Raw genomic sequence first — 19,690 nt, forward strand, 5'->3', positions numbered from 1 at the left:
TTAGCACACATTCAACATAATTTAAATCAATCAAGACCTTAATAATGTTGCTAATTGCTCTTTTAATCTCACACTTTTAACTTTGCACATTAATTAATTATTCTCTCAGGGCTACAACCATCGCAGCGTGCCCCGAATGAATTTTGGGAAATACAGCTTTCCCGTTCATCACAATGATTTTACACTCATATACTCGAACTCTTTTCTCTCCCCCCATACCTTATTCTGATGCTTTCATATGCTAATCCAACTCTACGAGCAAAACTTCTTTTCTTTCGGTGCTCTGTCCTCCGATTGACCCGACTCGACAATTTATGATTAAATAAAAAAAAAAATGAGGAAGCTCTTTAATAGGTGAATCACAAATTCGAGTTAAAGAAACTTACCCAAATCACAGAATTCACTCACGGTTATTTTGGCACTGGTTTCACTCAATTCCGATTGAATTTAAAAAGAAAAGGGAAGGAAGTTGCCTAAACAGTTGTGCTACCGTCGCTCATGCACTTCCTTCTTTCTAGTTTGATATCATGCCCGTACCATAGCCTCCCACGATGAATTTAGGGATTTTTAATCCCATTTAGTCGGATTCCTATTAATGAAATAAAGCCCACCATGCTCTTATTATTACTCTTGGCACCGCCTCCTTTACTAAAGTTTACGCAAACACAATTGTACACAATAACTTGATTTATTTATATCTTAAATATTATCATAACTAGAGAATAATTAGAATAATAAAATAAATAAATATTGTTGGAATATTTTATTATTTATTATATTCCAATATCATTATGTGGGCAAATATTGTACCAATAATTATATTAGCTATTTATCAATTGTGAGCCTTAGTTGATTAGTGATCAAATTAAGTAATAAGGCTATTAGATTTCTAATTGGATAATTAATTAAATATTTAATTAGTTGATATGGACTCAATGAGTGGATGTCCGGATGACCCATTAACGGAATAATGGGAAACCCTAATGGCCATCCAATATAAAAGACGCTATGGTCCCCAATACACCGTACACGGCGAACTCTCTCTTCTCCCCATCTGAAGAGAACTTGAGGCATGAAGGTACCAGTTGAGGAAGAACCAAATCAGCCGCCACTAACGATCTTGTTTGTTTCAAATCACATCTCTCTGTTTACCGTTGTCGTTGAGAGGCTGCCATGAAAGCTTTATCCAGGTATTCCTAATACCCTAATTCCTAATATTCTCGATAAATCAAACATGTTGTAGATCCGATCATAATCATGTTCAATGTTTGTTTGCTTCCGCTATTGATTCATGATTATTGAACATGTTTTATGAAATCTGTTTATATTAACACCTAAATTTCCAACAAGTGGTATCAGAGCAGGTCTTCATGTTTTGATTTATCGAAATTGGTCTTCATGTTCTGATCTAGTAATCTTGAAACCAAGAATTACTTCAACTTTGTCTAGGTCTTTCTTATCAATGTTATTGATAAACAATGATTTCACATAATTCATAACATGAATCTTTAAATCAAATATGAGCATATCGTCTTTATAGAGACTTATGATCGTGCAAATATTATTTGTCACTTTCATTCACTTTATACTCATTCGATAGCATTAGAATGTCAAATTTTTCATGTCATTCCTTAAGAGTTTATTTTAGACCATACAAATAATTATCTAACTTACAGACCTTGTTTTCTTGTCCATGAATCGCAAAACTTTCAGGTTGTTTCATATAGATTTCTTCTTCTAGTTCACCATAAAAAGAGGCAACTTTCACATCCATTTCGAGTACTATCGAGTTATGAACGGCGGCTAAAGGGACTAGTACTCTTATGGATATGATTTTCGTGACTGGTGAATGAATGTCGAAGAAGTCTATATTTTTCTCTTTGTCTAAAACCTTTGACTACAAGGAGAGCCTTGTATTCATCAACCGTACCATCAGGTTTTAGTTCCTTTTTTCAAAATCCAAATACAACCGATTGATTTTGCAACTATGAGACAAGTCAACCAAGTGTCATGTTTTGTTAGACTCTAGAAGATTCATTTCATCGTTTTTTGCTTTTTGCCATAATTCAGCATTCAATGAGGATATAACTTCTTTAAGGCTTAATGAATCTTCTTCCAATGTATAAACCAAGTTCATACTGTAACACCCACGACGTGGCTTTCAATATCCCGCCAGTTGGATACGAAAGGTTCCCGCCAGTTGGAACGGGCACTATCCGTAAGGATGACCCCATGTTAATAAGAGGAACCGAATCACATCGGAAAGAGAGGGATCCGGAGGCCGTGTAGGTATGGGACTACATGGTTGAAGGAAGGCTTATAAGAATTGTTAGGTACTACCCATATCAACAAGATGCATCTTCTTTTCGGTAGCTCATTCCATAAGAACTCCACAGTTAAGCGTGCTTGACTTGGAGTAGTCTTATGATGGGTGACCTACCGGGAAGTTTCCCGGTAAGCATGCGAGTGAGGACAAAGCATGCTGAAAAGACTCGTGTTGGTTTGTGGGGTTAGTCGGCAATCCTGAAAGCAGTCTGGGATGTTAAAAAATGGTATCAGAGCAGACCTCTCCCAGTACGGTGTGGTTCGGGGACGAACCAAGCGGAAGCTGGTGGGCATGTAACACCCACGACGTGGCTTTCGATATCCCGCCAGTTGGATACGAAAGGTCCCGCCAGTTGGAACGGGCACTATCCGTAAGGATGACCCCACGTTAATAAGAGGAACTGAATCACATCGGAATGAGAGGGATCCGGAGGCCGTGTAGGTATGGGACTACATGGTTGAAGGAAGGCTTATAAGAATTGTTAGGTACTACCCATATCAACAAGATGCATCTTCTTTTCGGTAGCTCATTCCATAAGAACTCCACAGTTAAGCGTGCTTGACTTGGAGTAGTCTTATGATGGGTGACCTACCGGGAAGTTTCCCGGTAAGCATGCGAGTGAGGACAAAGCATGCTGAAAAGACTTGTGTTGGTGCCCCCACTAGTTCTTAATTTTTAGAAGGGAATTTAGTTTACCCCCACTAGTGCCCCCACTATTCTTTAATTTACAGGGGTACTTACTTCATAGAAATCAGCATCTTTTAATTGTATGATCACTTTAACATTTAGGTCCTAAAACCTATATGCTTCGTTATTTATAACATACCTAATGAATACACATTCATAGGCTCTACTAGTGAGTTTAACTCTCTTGGGGTCCTGAAGCCAAATATAGTCCGGACAATCCCAAGTTCAAAAATAAGACAAGTTGGATTGTCTTTTCTTCAAAAATTTCTTAATTAGAATTTTTGTCCTTAGACTTGGGTACTCTATAAATTTCAATTTTCGTTATAAAAATTGAACATATCAAGCATATCAATTTTATTTTTCAAAATTTACAGTCATCAATAAATATGATAAAAATATCATTTTATCATTTCTAATTTATGTGTCATCAAATTCACACATATCATAATTTATTATGTTTAGAGATTCATATTCGCTAAATTCTAATTTATATGAACTTTTGGTTCATATTTCTTGAATGCGGTAAATAAAATTGTTTAATCGTATAACGTTGGAATTAAGTCCAAGTTACTCAAGTTTAAAATTAAACACTTGTTCGTGATAAATTTTGATATGTCAAATATTAAAAACACACAACTAATAAAATAGAAGGAGAATTTAATTTTTTTTAACATACCATCAAAGTGCAGTCTTTTCCCACAAGGATGCATGGTACACAAGTCTTTCTTTAAGTCTGAGTTAACTCAGAATTATTCAATAGAAGTCTGAAATTTAGATTATTTCTTATTTGGAGCAACTAGCTTCAAACGGAATTCAGCTACATATACTTTTATAGCAGTCAATATCCCATCTCTTAACACTTTCTTATGGACGCAAATTTTTGCACATTCTTGCATATGGTTATTCCAAAGTAGTATAGTGCAATTCGTAATAACAGAATCAATGCTAAGCAATTCCATCCGAAGCATTCATTTGTTCATTATTTTTCCTTTTCGGTCCAAAACATTTTTAATGTTTTGTAGCAATCTAAAAATTACAACATATCCTTTTTATCATTATTAATGATAGTCCTTAAACAAGTAGTGTTCGATTCTTTATTCACAATGTGGTTTTGATTTTTGAAAACAAATTCATAGTCACATATGTGAATTTCTCAGTATTGTTGTTTATAACAACAATCACTTCATCGTTTCAGTCAAAAGATGTATTTTTATAGCTTGATTTATCCTTCTTGTATTTAGGGACAATTGAACCTCAATAAGTAACTTCTTCGGTAGACATAGCAGATCGAAACGTCTTAAAATTGTTGTTTTTGGATTTCCATACTGTTGTATTTGGATTTCCAAATTCTATTATCTACCAAAGTTGTTACTAGGTTGAGTCACGACCAGGTCGCTCTCTTTCAGACGTTTCGTGGCACTACCCAAAATTGTGCAAGGTAGACTATCAACCACGCCGCCTCCAGGATAAAACAAGCCCAACTACAACTGTTCGATTAACTACTGCACTGTAGAAAATCGTTCGAGAATTACACCGTCAAATATGGTACTAAGACCACTCTTTAATACTGAAACCACTTTAATATGGTATCATTACCATTCTATTATGGTGCTAAGACCACTCAAATATGGTGTTTCCACCATTCTAACCTTTAAGTTCTCCAAACTATCAATATGGTACTATGACCACTCAAATATGGTGTTACCACCATTTCTCCTCAAATAAAATTATTGAATAATTTTTATATACCGTTAAGATCATTCTTGATTCCGACGGGACATTGTTTATTCCAAATAGGGACTATGATCTTAAAAGTACTCTTTATTCCGAAGGGACATATATTATCGAAGGGACTATGAACTTAAGACCATTCTTAATTCCGAAGAGACATTAAACCGAAAAGGGACTATGGTCTTAAGAACACTCTTGATTCTGAAGGGACAGAAAGGAGTAGAATGAGGAGAAGGACTTGTTAAACAAGTCGAAGGAGGGAGAAGAGATGAAAGACTCGTCAACACAAGTCAAAAAAGGGAGAAGAGAGAAAGAGTTCCCGAAAACTCAATGAAACTCTTTGGTATGTGGAATGCACTGTGTGAGCTCTCTATTTATAGAGAAAATTCACAACTAACAAGTGAGAAACTTTGGGAACAAGTAATATGAGAAACTTTGGGAACAAGTAACATATTACTTTGCGATTAAGTAATTCACATATTAGATCTAGTACAAAAATATCTTAATTGAGTATTAAAATATATTAAATTTAGTACAAAAATATATTATATTATGTACCAAAATATTTTAGCAAAACTTGGGGACTAAGAAAGCACTTTCTAATAATGATTAAATTAATTATTTAATTTATCATTTCCAAATAATAAAATATATATCAATATATATTTTTTCTCTAGTGCTTATGTACCCCCATTAATTAGAGGTACACCCCCACTATATAAACACTACTAATGTGTGTGTTCCATCCGATGTGGGACTTCCACTTTTTTCAATTCACACAACACTAGTTCTACCCAACATGGGAATTTGTGTTTAGTCTTTTTTACTCAATTTCCACACATGTTCCAACAACTAATAAGGCAAAAACTCCGAGCACTAGCAAACGACAACATAAACCTGCAACTAATAAGAAACAAAAATGATACAAAACAACTATACCCTCTCTAGTCTCTACCTACTCCAAACACTATATATAGCAGGCAGCAACAATTCATACCAAGTATCAGTTAGAAAGTTAAAAATCTAGCAGCTTGAACATAGAAACTACGGAACTTAGAAGACTCTCAAACAAATGAGAAGTTAAACAACATTAATCACATATTCAAAAGCTAAGACCATCTACAATGGGGAGTCCTTCCCCTATTAAGCACCATTGTAAATAGGCACCCCCATTGTGATAACAATGAATATGGTGCTTATGAAGGTTACAGAAATGACATTTCACATCAGTGGAAATCGACTTTTCACATCCGGTCCCAACCGATGTAACTAAAGGTGATGTTGTATGTCCGTAACATTTCCCATCGGGTACGTAACCGTTGTGATAAGTCATTATCCACATCGGCTTGTAGTCCAACTGATGTGAAATCGTTTTTTTTTCAAATATTAACATGTATTTCACTACGGCAGATTTTTCATCCCCGAAGTGAAATCTGCATATTTCACATCAGCTATTATTAACACCGATGTGAAATCCAATTTTATTTAAAAAAAATAATTTTTTTATTTTTGATTAAACAACAATTATATTTTTTATTCATTGACTTCATTTTCTTAATGCGATAAAAGTCATATAACAAAATAATATAAATCAATGAAAAATCCAATAATTTTAACGAGTACATAAATTATAAGGACATATGTTCTAACTCTAAACTAAAAACAAGAAAATTCTCTTATATACACACTCACAAATGCAAGCTCCTAATGAGTTGCCAAGATACTCCTAATGAGCTCCAATAAGAAGAAAATTCTAGAGCCAAATTTCACTTTAAATTCAGAACTAAACTTAGCCTTGCCAAGATTAGGGCACAAATCTCACAACAAAATTCAGTAAAATAAGTAAAGAAATAATGTAAAAGAGAAAAGATCCGAACCAGCGTAGCTATTGTAAACATCAACGATGCCTTTGAAAGTCGAACCCAGCAAAATGCCGACAACATGCTTGCGAGTATCAATGATGCCTGGTGAATATAGCACAACGAAAGGAATCAGTTAAAATTACGAATTGTGTCAGTATCAAAATATTCCTTTTTGAAAAAATTATATAACTTGAAAAAAAATGTGTTTAGACGCAAAAGCACGAGGCATATCACTTTCAGTCATACATTAAATTAATCACAAAAGGGGACAGAGGATGACTACACATGTTTAAATACCAAACTATAAAGTTAGCATCAAACAACAATAGATTAATTTCCTAAAAAAAAAAAAAAAAACAAAACAAGCATTTCACGTGCATCAGTCAACTAACAAACCAAGGACATTCTATTGTGATACCTAAGCAATATAAATCATTAAATATTGTTACATAAGCATTATATTTACTAAAGTTTCAACATTCTATAATTTATAAACAATAATAGCTTAAATCAAAATCTCACTTAATAGTCTTTGAATGTAAAATTAAGTTACCTGTGAACCCCATCCAATGACACCAATCTACTAAGTTAACCTGCTAAGGGCCCTAGTCTTCTTGGAGCGGAGATCAAGTACTAAACAGCGGTGTTGAGAAGTGATTCCGCTAACAAAAGATTCAAAAGGGCTTAGGAAGAAATTAACGGAAAGAAGAATTGGAAGAAGTAAAATTAAAAAATATTTAAAATCAAAATATAGGTGACAGCCGAGACCGTCACAAGTCACGCTATTTTCTGGTCACAACAATTCCATAGGGTGTGGTGATTTGTAACCATAAGCTGTAGATAGAACGGACATCACATGCACATCTGCTTCCAACTATATATCTTCTTATATGCACCCGAAACACCAGAAGCTAATGATCAAATTATGACATAGAAGAGGCGGCAAGCAACTAACCTGGGTAACATAATTACCATACTAGTCCTGAGCAAGAGAACAAACTGACTCCAAGATTTCATCCACAATAAACTGACACTGAACTTTGTACAATGCTCTAGAATTCTCTGCAAGAAACATTATCCTACTTAATGCATGACACAGAAAGATTCAATGCACTTCTGTATTACATGATTCCCATTTTGGTCACGAAATGCAGACATCATAACTTGAGTACAACATAGTTCCACAGCAGTTCAACAGAATTATAAATTTCACTTATTATATGATAGAAAGTATGTAAACAGGACAACATAGTTCCACAGCAGTTCAACTTATATTATCATTTGTTAATAACAGTTAACAAAACATTACTTATATTTCTTTCTTTTCACAAAAATAGTTAAACTAATTTAAAATACAACTAACCTTTTCATTGACCCAACAATTCACGGCAACATAGTGGCATATGGAGAGAAGGAATATGGTTTAATGAGATTAAGTGGCATAACATGTAACTGAACTAGTGTGAGTGAAACGTGAGACTAATTCATGGTGTTATATGATAAGAGTGAAATGAAACTTAGTGGCCTAAAATTCAGCATGATAATGCTCCAAGTAGTAGCATGTGTTGCACGAGTAAAAGGACTGGTTTGGTCAAAATTGACTTGGTCACTCTCCCTTCCTAGAAGTAAGACAAGTAAGTCAAAATTGACAGTGTCAAGATTCTTTGAATTTGTGAATTTTTATTTTATTTATGAAACTAAACTACAGCTATAGTGAGCGTTTTATTTAACTTGACTAAGTCTACATTTCAGCTTTTCTTGGTTTCTTTCCATAACAAAGCCCTCAATAAATCCATAATTTTCTTGCTTCATCATATTTGACTAACATATAATTTCATGAACAATGCAATAGCAGTGTCTACAACTCAACTCTGAACAAAATGGACTATTATGGACTAAGCACCAAAGGCAGGAGCAGCCGCCAAGGACAGCCGCAGGCTGGCCACATAACTATTAACACACCCTAACAATAGCAACAACAGTGAGTTAAAACACCTTTTTAAGCAGCCGAATTCTGCATAAAAAAAACAAACATTTGCAGCCCCAAAACTGCAGCAATGTGCGCACAAAAGCATCCGAAAACTTCAAGAAATACGATGACGAAAAAGCTTCCCAAAAACCTGCAAAATTATGCAGCACAAACGCAAACATAGACAACAAAGCACACGCAACATCAGCACCCCTCTGCCACTGAACAAACCTCACAATTATCCCTTCAAACATTCCTCCGGATTCCACCTCCATTAACAACACCCGTAACCATTACAATTTACAATCACTCCTCCATCCCAAGAGTCCAGAGAATCAATCGTCTTGATCTCAATTGTCGAAAAAGTTTAGCGATGTCTCAATACAATGAACATGGTGCACCACACAATTGAATCCAACCCAATCAACTATCTATTAATTTAATAAAAATAAAATCTTACTAGTCGTCACATAACAACATTATTTTCCCTTAAAAAAGACTCTTGTGGTTAAAAGAATAAGCCAACAATTTAGTTCCTAGACTATCCCTTTTTTGTTAAGTGATTGAGATCTTGGGCCTTTAACTGATGTGTGCGTAACTCCAAAGAAGACTATCATTTGGAGGGTTTATTCTAGAAGGAAAAAGAGAAAGAAAACAGCTAGTGAGTTAGCAAAGGATACCATGTGATTCTGTTAGGAACTATATCACGTAGGAAAAACATGAGGGAAAAGGCATTGAAACATTTTGAGAAAGTTATATGAGAATAATTCTTTGAGTTGGAGTCTAGGCTTTGAAATATTATGCATTCCATTTATACTAGCTTTTGAGCTCTATATCCATTACAATAATATAATTCCTTCAATATATATTTCTCTTAGTGTTTATTCATAATTATAGATTCTGTTTGCACTGAACTTATCATTAAGTCTCTAAAGTAAATAAATATAGTAAATAGTGCATAAATTATATAAAATCCCTCATATACTTTAGAGACTAAAATTGACGGATTTAATATATATTTGTGATAATTTAGACTAAATTGATGGTTTATTTCGATTAAAACTTAGGCTAAACCTGAAATTGAGTATGCATAAATAAATAAATAAAACCTTACTTCTGAATTTCTAGTGAACTTAAATGTTAAAATTCCATGAAACAAAGTTGAGGCTAGATAAAGAAAATGAAAAAAAAAAAAAAACAAATTTGAGAGAGTAATAATTATATGTATTACCAAGACATCAGATGCATTTTATTGTCAACACCATCAACAAAAATCATTGAACTCGAATGGGAGGAAAACTGATGAATATGATGAGGTTGTTGATGAAAAGCTTCATAGTACTACCCCACAAAGTAAGAACCAACCTACAAATAAAAAAAAAATCCTATCAAATTACACAAATCAAATAATACAAAGAAAATCCACATAATTAAAAAAAGAAGTGACTGGATATGAGAATGAAGAGTGAAAATTGTTCATCAATCATAACAAAAACGTAGATCTAGATCTATATCTAGAATGAAAACCTAAAACTGATAAGATCTTGATCTAGTTCTTCTGCTTCCTCTTCAATTGGATTTGCTTCAAGCAGATTTGAAGAGTAATTAGGGTTCAAAATTGTTTACCTCTTTAGATCTGAAATCCACCATTGATGAGAATTTGTGAAGAATTGCGTGAGAGTGACGGCGAGAACGACAGCGGGAGAAAACTAAGATAGATGAGAGATTAGGCTTGAGTGAGTGAGGCTTTGTATTGTTCAAAAACGTGAAAACTAGTAGCTTGAGTGGGAGAAAGAAAAGAACATCCAAATCGTAAATCTGAGTGTGTTTTCCTCTCATCTATCACCAACACCTATGTGAAAACCCATGTGCGTGTGTTTTTCCCTCAATTAAAAAATTTGTGATGTAAAGTTCACTAATATTACCAAATTGCCACCGCGTCTATATTTTCCCTCAGGCATTAGTTCCACTGATGTGAAAACTCATCAGCATTTATTTTTCCCCTCGGGAATTTCTTCAGCTGATGGGAAAACCTTCTTCAAAGTTCATTAAAATTTCAAAATTGCCACCGCGTGTCTTTTCCCTTCAGGTATTTTCTCCACTGATGTGAAATTCCTGATGTCAAATGTATATTTTCTAGTAATGGGTGTTTGTACAGGCACTCTCTCTTTCCTATTATTCATGGGTCCCACATGTACAATTAATTATATTTTTTTATATATTTAATTATTGTATTATTTTGATATTAAAAAATCATGTTGCAAGGAATGAAATTCATAATGGTCATCATCCAAATCTTGCGCCATACCTACAAAGGAGAGCACAAATTCAAGAGAGACAAACTCATTTTCAACTTCAACATGATCTTGTGGAGCATATTTGGCAATGTTTTGGGAGTTATAATCAACAAGATTAGTTGTTATTTAAAATATGCAATTTTTCATCATTCATGTTATATTGTTTTTTTAAGTTTTAACTTTTTCTTGAATTTCCCTCAAAAAAAAACTTTTTCTTGAATTATTAATAAAAATAAAATAAAAATGTTCGTTTTTTTTAATAATTTATAATTAAATTTCTTCAATATTTTAAAATTATATAATTATGAATGAGTATAAAAATTATTGTTAAAATGTAATGATATAGAGTTATTGCTGGGACGCAATTAATAATTATTTTGAGGTGCTGGGTTGGAGAGATTGGGTGCTTATTACGTATTAATTATAAAACGAATGACGTGTATAATCGGGACCCATTTAAGCACCCAAATGGGATGCTACAGTGTAGATGGTCTAACACATGTTATGATTGTCTTCTACTAGTCATTCAAACTATCTTAACCAATTTTAAATGTGAATTAAGTTCTACTAACACAAACACTAATTTCATATAGCACAAAACAAAATATGCACAGCAACAGTGTCCTGACAATCACACACAAGCTGAATAGAAACTTAATTGACACATGACCCACACGGTCTGATTGGACAGAGCTGCTCTGATACCATTTGTAACATCCCTGACTGCTTTCAGGATTGCCGACTGACCCCACAAACCAACACGAGTCTTCTCAGCGTGTTTTGTCCTCACTCGCATGCTTACTGGGAAACTTTCCGGTAGGTCACCCATCCCAAAATTGCTCCAAGTCAAGCACGCTTAACTGTGGAGTTCTTATGGAATGAGCTACCGAAAAGAAGATGCATCTTGTTGATATAGGTAGTACCAAACAATTCTTATAAGCCTTCCTTCAACCATGTAGCCCCATACCTACACGGCCTCAGGATCCCTCTCATTCCGATGTGATTCGGTTTCTCTAGAAGTTGTCGGGAGCCGCTCATTGTCGTGCCTTGTGCACCGACGATCACTCCCCTGCTCTCGTCAGCCGTGGGTGTTACAAAGATAATTATATTGCATCAAATAGACTCGATGTGAGATAAAAGCACATGAACATCATAAACATTTTTTTTGGTACAATCATAAAACTTATTTTTATTAAATATTAATTGAATATATGGTTCGCTTTTAATAGAATAAAAATATAATTTTATATTCAATCATTTAGTGATTATTTTTTAGAGATTTTTTGAAAAACAATAATGATTTTGTGTTTGCTTACCGTAATAACAATCACTTCTTCGAAAAAAATATTTGTTTGGATACAATTATAAAAAAAGAATTTTTTGTTACAAAACTATCTTCATTTTTTTATACTTATTTTCTCCTTCACTTATATTTTTTGAAAAGTTACTATATAGAGACGCTTTTAGATTGTTTTTTGTTGAAGCTAATTTTTTACAAAAATTATATCAAGAAAGTACAACAATCTTTAAAGTTTTTTTTAAGTTATAGCAAACCCCGTAGAGCTTGTTTGTTACGAATTAAAATAAAAATAATATTGAATTCCAATAATTTAGTGATTTTTTAAAATTTTTATAAAAATATCATAATCTATTTTCTGTTTGTTTATCTTAATAAAATCATTTTTAAAAAAATAATTTAGTTTATTTAGATACATTAAGATAAAAGGAATTTTTTGTTACAAAATCACATCAATCTTTTGAAAGTTATTTTTTCTCTCAACTGAATAGGATTTTTTGTTATAAAAGACACAAAAAGATAAATATATGTTGATGTGTCAAAATATTAAGATGGGTCAAAATTGTGTTTTTATTGGTCATATATTTTCATAATTAAAGAAAGATAGTAGATTGTAAATTGTTTTTTAACTCTTTAGATATTCATTGTCAAAGAAAAAAAAAACTCTTTAGATATTCAGAATTTAAATTATAGGAAAATTTGTTTTGATTGGAATTAAGATTAAGTTTGTTTGTTTTTAACAAAAGATTAAGTTAGTTTATTTTATGAGTTAGTTTGTTTTAATATGTTTTTAAGAGAGAGAAAATAGAGGGAGGTTGAAGTAAAAAACCAAAATATAATTTTGATGACGTGTCAAAAAATTAAGAAGGGATAAGATTGTATTTTTTATAGACATAGTAATGGGAGACTAGAAGAGAATAAATTATTTTTTTATTGTTAAAAACAAGGTTATTTTTGGAAAATAAGGTGTTAGGGCGTATGATAAATTGAGTAATCGAGAGTCTGACCTAGTTTCTTCTCAAATTTCTTCGCTTCCATCCCTCCGATTCTGATCGCTTCAACGACTCTACGTCCTTCAGTTCGTTTCATTGTTCTTCATTCTCGATTTTCGATTCTTGGTCCTCTGTTGTCAATGTCAATGGCGGATAAGGAGGAGGAGAAGGATATCATAAGCACTTTACCAGACGAGATTCTCTGTCATATTCTCTCTTTTCTCCAAACCAAACAAGCAAATGTCACAACCATTCTTTCCAAACGGTGGAAACATCTCTGGCTCTCAGTTCCCACTCTCTACTTCAATAACAGATGGATAGGGGCGGAGAAAAACATTGATTTTCGATTTAACGATTTTGTATATTCAGTTTTACTGTCCCGAGATGCTGCACTTCCTATTAAGACTTTCCGTCTCAAGGCGCTATATGGTTCTCCTGAACATCACTGTCCCAGTAACAGTATCCCTATATGGCTCAACTTTGTGGTTCCACGGGGTGTTGAAAATCTTCATCTCTATGTGAACAGAGTGGGTTTGCAAAAATTACCCATTAGTATTTTAACATGCAGGACGCTTGTTGTTCTCAAGCTTTTTGGTTTCCATATGGACAAGGGTTTTTATTCAGTTCTACTTCCTTCTCTCAAAACTCTTCATTTGGAACGGATTCGATTACCTGAACTTCGAGATTTTATGTCATTTCTAAAGGGTTGCCCAATCATTGAGAATTTACTCACATATTATGTGCTCTTTGATCCTGAGGAATCTCTTACATCTGAAGAATGGAAGAGCTTTTGCTTAAATAACTTGATCCAAGCGGATATTGATATCGTTGGTTGTTATTTTCCATTGAAAGCAGTTCGCAATATACTCTCTCTGAGCTTTGAATTTGATCAGGTCTGTTAATGATACTTACTATAGAATTCAATTGGAAAAATTATACCTTTGTTTTATTTGTAACAATTTGTCTTTGTACATATTCTAGGATCCTTGCTGTGAAGATTTCCTTCCTACTTTTCATAATTTGACCAGGCTGGAGTTTACTTCTCGTAGATATAGTTTGAAATTCTTGATAGAAGTTCTCAACCACTGCCCTAAGCTTCAAAAGCTTGACATTGATCCGGTTTGTTAAGGATAATATCTTATTTATTTATTTATTTATTCATCAAATTTGTGTTAGGCTTAACTCAACCCTATAAAATCAGCATGCGGGTTGATAAATTTCGTAGTCTCATCCGGCGTGGGACTTTTAACACACACCTTTATGTGTTTTAATTTATCTTTTGTGCATTATTAACAGACTGACGTAGCATGGCCTAGAGATGACAGTGAAAAATGGGTAGCGCCAGATGTTGTTCCACAATGCCTTTCATTACACCTTAAAACTTGCAATCTTTTCAACTTCTTAGGCTTACAATATGAGCTTATGGTGGCGAGGTATATTTTGAAGAATGCAATAGTCTTACAAACCATGAAAATCTGGAATGGTGGACAACTTGAAATAGAAAGAAAATTATCCTCATTTCCAAGGGCCTCTTCAACATGTGAGCTTATAGTTTATGATGATTCATGATCCATGTAAGTAGTAGTTACTCTATCATTTTTAATTAGCTAATTAGCTTCTACCATGTAATGGCTTGATTTGGTAGTTTGAAGTAGATTTGATGTCATTAACTTTGTCTTTGTTGCATAAATTGAGGAAAAGTATTCCTTAAATCATCAAGTATATGCTTACTTAATTTTAATTTCATTTGTTTATGACTTCATATCCACGTTGATTTGTAAGTAGTTGTATGCTAAATTCTGATTTGATGCATAAATCATATGGTAGGAGTGAGAGTGCGCAATTGTTCCAAACAAAAAAAAAAAAAAGTTCAATTGTAAATTAGTATCTCATTTTTGCCATGTACCTTCTTTATTCTTTTACAATAGCATCTCAATTGATTCCTTACTTAACAGCCTTTTCATGGTGTATTAATGTTTTGACTATCACATGAAAAGGATAAGGTTTTCCTATCATTTTTATGTTTTAAATTTGAGGGTGTGCAGGTCCACCCTTGATTCTATGTGGTTATAATTTTAATCTGGCACCACCTAGCTCCGCCCTTGATTCTATGTGGTTATAATTTTAATCTGACACAAAGATAAGCCATTGCATTAGCATTGATAGATGCTGTGAAAATTGACAATTCACTTTATTATTTTGAATCTTTGATGCAGCAATGAACTAATCCTACCATAGTATTTTCCTATTTTGTGCAAATAATGGTTTAATTTTCTTTACCTCCTTTCCATGAGTTCTATGACTAAAGTCATTATGGTTCTTGATATGAAGAACAATGATAGATGAAACTTCTATTAGATTTTTACTTATTTTTTCTTCCCTATTGATTGTAGAAAACTTGGAGAAAAATTACATGCTAAAAATTTCACAACAAGGTTCATTTTATCTAATATTTTAAACCCATAAAAAGGGTTTGTTCCAGCGGTATTTGTTAGCAGCTTCTATCATATTAGTACTCAACCGGATTATGGAAGGAAATCGTATTTTTTAGGAAGCTATATGCATTTTATGAAGATGGCTTGATAATCCCTTGCACTTTATACGTTGTATGGGGAATTATTTTCAAAATATGCATGAAGAAGGGAAGTGGTATAAAAATCAAGACTTCAAGTAGTTTTACAGGGATTCACTCAAAATTTGAATAACTATAAAACAGGACCAAGTTTGATAGCTTTCTCATCTTTAAATATATCAATAGCTATACAACCTTTACTATATTATAAATATAACTTATCTATTTGAATATAAGGTGACTTTCACAGTGATCAAATGGGTTAATTTGTCCGTCGTGAACAAATGTACATCGTCTCTTATTATCTAGTTCTCGCATAACACATTGACATTTGTTTTAACCTTAAGTTTCTCTTTGATTGTAACGAGCAATTGTTACCTTAAGTTTTTCTCGTGTTTTCTCCTCTCTTTTTTCTCGTCTTTTTCCTCTAATTTTGTTCTATCACACTATTTTCTCTCATAAATCATAATTTTCCTTCCCGTTTACTTAACTCTAAACGACTATTTTTTTTCACTCTCTTTTCAATATTTGGTCTCTATCAAGAGTGATTTCACAAATTTCAAATTAAAATGATTACATGTTAGTACCGTAATCATGCATACTTTGATCGATGTTTATTTTAAAAGATCTTTAGATGGCAAATTTAATTGCAATGGTTCTAAATTGCAGTTGAAGTTATACTATGGGAAAATGCAGTCAATACAGCCACAATTGTGATTGCGATGCCGTGTGGAGACCTCTAAAACATTTACATCGCTGTTGTAATTTAGAACTATGCTTGATAGTTAACACGTATAAGCATAAAATTGTGTTAACTCGCTTTCTTGTTTTTTTCTTAGGTTACCTTGCTAGACTTATTTAGATTCACGCAACCTAATATTTTATAAACTAGCTACTCAATGATTTTTATTTGAGATGCAAGTTTGTCCCCCAAACTGCTGAAGAAAACATGTTATGAAATGTTTACACATGATATAAAATACAAAGCAGGGTCTCCCCCACTCGTGCACAATTAAATCCTCCTCTTATAGTGAGTAAACATTTGAGTCTAGCAGAGACTCGAAGAGTGAAATTTATTTAACATATCAACTCATTTTACCGTATAAAAATAAGTCAATATTAACAATTTTACGTTAGTATGACGATTCTTATGAATTCATCATCGGCAATGCTACTGGAAATACATCGTTTCATGTGACACTCGTCGTGAAGAGCGATAATCAAGGTTTATTCTCTTAAAGAGAATGGTGGTTTGGGAGTTTAATCTAGCGTTGTTAGCGAAGTAGTGTGCAAGGTTATCTGTTGATCAAGAAGGGCTATTGTTTAAAGTTTTGGCAGCAAAATATGGGGTTGATGATGTGTGTATTATGAGAGGAAGGTGGCACGCATCAATGTGGTAGAAAGATTTACTACCTCTGTCCTTAATTATAGGGCCCTTTTAGAAAAATAACGAAAGTTAAGAAAATTGAAAATTGTAATAAATATGTTTGTAATTATTATTGTTTTTACAGTTTTATTCTTTAAGAGAGAGGGATAATGTATGTTTTTAATATAGTATTTAATGTTGATTGAAGAAAAAAATATAAAATAAGTAGGGGCATGTTGGTGAAAAATTAATTAATGTACTTGGAAATATCAAAGAGTCTTATAAAAAGAGACAAAAAAATTCTCAAAAGGGACTTATATATAGGGACGAAGGTAGTATTTGATAATAAGAAAGATATTAACGATGACGTAACAAGTTAGTTTAAAAACAGGGTGGGTCGAATTGTCGATGAAGTTGGGATCACGTCATTTTAATGTGATCCTTGACTGGGTGTGGTGAATGCTTGAGGTTTAGATTTTTAATAATATTAAAAATATTAAGAATTTTTTTTTTTTGACAGAATATTGAGATATTTATAAAATTTGTTCGTCTAAGTTTTTTTTATTAAATTAATTTCACAAATAAAATAATTTTTATTTTATCATAAATGTGTATTATTATTTGAAGTGATCTATCAGACTTTTACAGCTTCCAAAACAATCCATTAATTTTTGTTTTATTTGGTGGATGGTTTGAATAGATAAATATGAACTTGTTGGACAAATTACCATTCTAGACCAATGAATGAATTTGTTTAAGAAATTGGGATAATAAAAAAGATTTCCATGTATATGAAATTATTTGTTATAATTTTTGGCATATAAGGTGTTAGGGTGTATGATAAAGAGTATCGAGAATCTGACCTAGTTTCTTCTCAAATTTCTTTGCTTCCGTCCCTCTCTGTGCATACACTTCGTCTAGCTAGTCGCTGCCACGTCTCTACGTCCTTCACTTCGTTTCAGCGGTTCTTCATTCTCGATTTCCAATTCTTCGTTTTCTGTTGTCAATATCAATGACGGATAAGGAGGAGGAGAAGGATATCATAAGCACTTTACCAGACGAGATTCTTTGTCATATTCTCTCTCTTTTCTCCAAACCAAACAAGCAAATGTGACAACTATTCTTTGCAAATGGTGGAAACATCTCTGGCTCTCAGTTCCCACTCTCTACTTCAAAAACACTACAGCGGTGGGCGAGAAAAACATGAGTTTCGATTTAACGACTTTGTATATTCAGTTTTGCTGTCCCGAGATACTGCACTTCCTATGAAGACTTTCTGTCTCAAGGCACTATATGATTCTCCTGAACATCACTGCCCCAGTAACAGTATCCCCATATGGCTCACCTTTGTGGTACTGCGGGGTGTTGAAAACCTTCATCTCTATGTGGACAGAGGGGGTTTACTGAAATTACCCATTAGTATTTTAACATGCAGGACGCTTTTTTTGGTTTCCGTATGGACAAGGGTTTTTCTTCGGTTCTACTTCCTTCTCTCGAAACTTTTCATTTGGAACGGATTCGGTTTTGGTTTCTTGAACTTTGAGATTTTATGTCATTTCTAAAGGGTTGGCCAATACTTGAGAATTTACTCACATATGATGTGCCCTTTAATCGTGAGGAATCTCTTACCTCTGTGGAATGGAAGAAATTTTGCTTAAATAACTTGATCCAAGCGGATATTGATTGTGTTGGTTCTTATTTTCCATTGAAAGCAGTTCGCAATGTACTGTCTCTGAGCTTTGAGTTTGATCAGGTCTGTTAATGATACTTACTATAGAATTGAATTGAAAAAAATATACGTTTGCCTTATTTCTAATAATTTGTCTTTGTACATATTCTAGGATCCTTGCTGTAAAGATTTCCTTCCTACTTTTCATAATTTGACCCGGCTGGAGTTTACTTCTCGTAATTTTAGTTTGAATTTCTTAATAGAAGTTCTCAACCACTGCCCTAAGCTTCAAAAGCTTGACATTGATCTGGTTTGTTAAGGATAATATCTTATTTATTTATTTATTTATTCGTCCAGTTTGGGACTTTTAACATACACCTTTATGTGTTTTAATTTATTTTTTGTGCATTATTAACAGACGGACGTAGCATGGCCTAGAGATGACAATGAAAAATGGGTAGACCCAGATGTTGTTCCACAATGCCTTTCATTACACCTTAAAACTTGCAATCTTTTCAACTTCTTAGGCTTACAATATGAGCTTATGATAGCGAGGTATATTTTGAAGAATGCAATAGTATTACAAACCATGAAAATCTGGAATGGTGGACAACCTGAAATAGAAAGAAAATTATCCTCATTTCCAAGGGTTTCTTCAACATGTGAGCTTATAGTTTATGATGATTCATGATCCATGTAAGTCGTAGTTACTCTATCATTTTTAATTAGCTAATTAACTTCTACCATGTAATGCCTAGATTTGGTAGTTTGAAGTAGAACTTTAATGTCATTAACTTTGTCTTTGTTGCAAAAATTGAGGAAAAGTATTCCTTAAATCATCAAGTATTTGCTTACTTAATCATCCAAGTATTTGTCTTTGTCTTTGTTTATGACTTCATATCCACGTTAATGTGAGGAGCCT

General features: G+C 33.3%; 1 protein-coding gene, 1 long non-coding RNA gene and 1 pseudogene across 3 annotated transcripts; 2 read left to right on the forward strand and 1 right to left on the reverse strand.

Annotated features, from left to right (window-relative positions):
• Positions 1–6,351: 6,351 nt before the first annotated feature.
• On the reverse strand, positions 6,352–10,403 carry LOC146905755 (uncharacterized). Its single transcript, XR_015019176.1, has 5 exons — positions 10,202–10,403; positions 9,807–9,940; positions 7,562–7,668; positions 7,160–7,268; positions 6,352–6,708 (listed from the first exon to the last, which is right to left on the reverse strand). It is a non-coding gene; the product is annotated as an uncharacterized LOC146905755 (long non-coding RNA).
• A 2,900-nt stretch (positions 10,404–13,303) lies between these two features.
• LOC146905756 (FBD-associated F-box protein At3g52670-like) lies at positions 13,304–14,730 on the forward strand. The gene is made up of 3 exons (XM_085727148.1): positions 13,304–14,054; positions 14,143–14,280; positions 14,458–14,730. The coding sequence occupies exons 1-3, from the start codon at positions 13,308–13,310 to the stop codon at positions 14,728–14,730; spliced, it is 1,158 nt and encodes a 385-aa protein (XP_085583274.1). The 5' UTR covers positions 13,304–13,307.
• Positions 14,731–18,229: 3,499 nt separating this feature from the next.
• Positions 18,230–19,459, forward strand: LOC146905757 (putative F-box/FBD/LRR-repeat protein At4g13965; annotated as a pseudogene). Its single transcript, XR_015020135.1, has 4 exons — positions 18,230–18,451; positions 18,535–18,852; positions 18,941–19,078; positions 19,187–19,459. The product of XR_015020135.1 is annotated as a putative F-box/FBD/LRR-repeat protein At4g13965 (transcript).
• The last annotated feature ends 231 nt before the right edge of the window (positions 19,460–19,690 follow it).

Source organism: Medicago sativa, chromosome 7 (assembly GCF_051527215.1).
Source record: "Medicago sativa cultivar Bolivia chromosome 7, Bolivia_mono, whole genome shotgun sequence".
Classification (NCBI taxonomy): domain Eukaryota; kingdom Viridiplantae; phylum Streptophyta; class Magnoliopsida; order Fabales; family Fabaceae; genus Medicago; species Medicago sativa.

Coding starts and splice junctions, on each gene's coding strand:
- LOC146905756 (XM_085727148.1), top strand. CDS start 13,308: ATGGCGGATAAGGAGGAGGAGAAGGATATCATAAGCACTTTACCAGAC. Junction 14,055..14,142: donor TGAGCTTTGAATTTGATCAG/GTCTGTTAATGA, acceptor TACATATTCTAG/GATCCTTGCTGTGAAGATTT. Junction 14,281..14,457: donor AAAAGCTTGACATTGATCCG/GTTTGTTAAGGA, acceptor CATTATTAACAG/ACTGACGTAGCATGGCCTAG.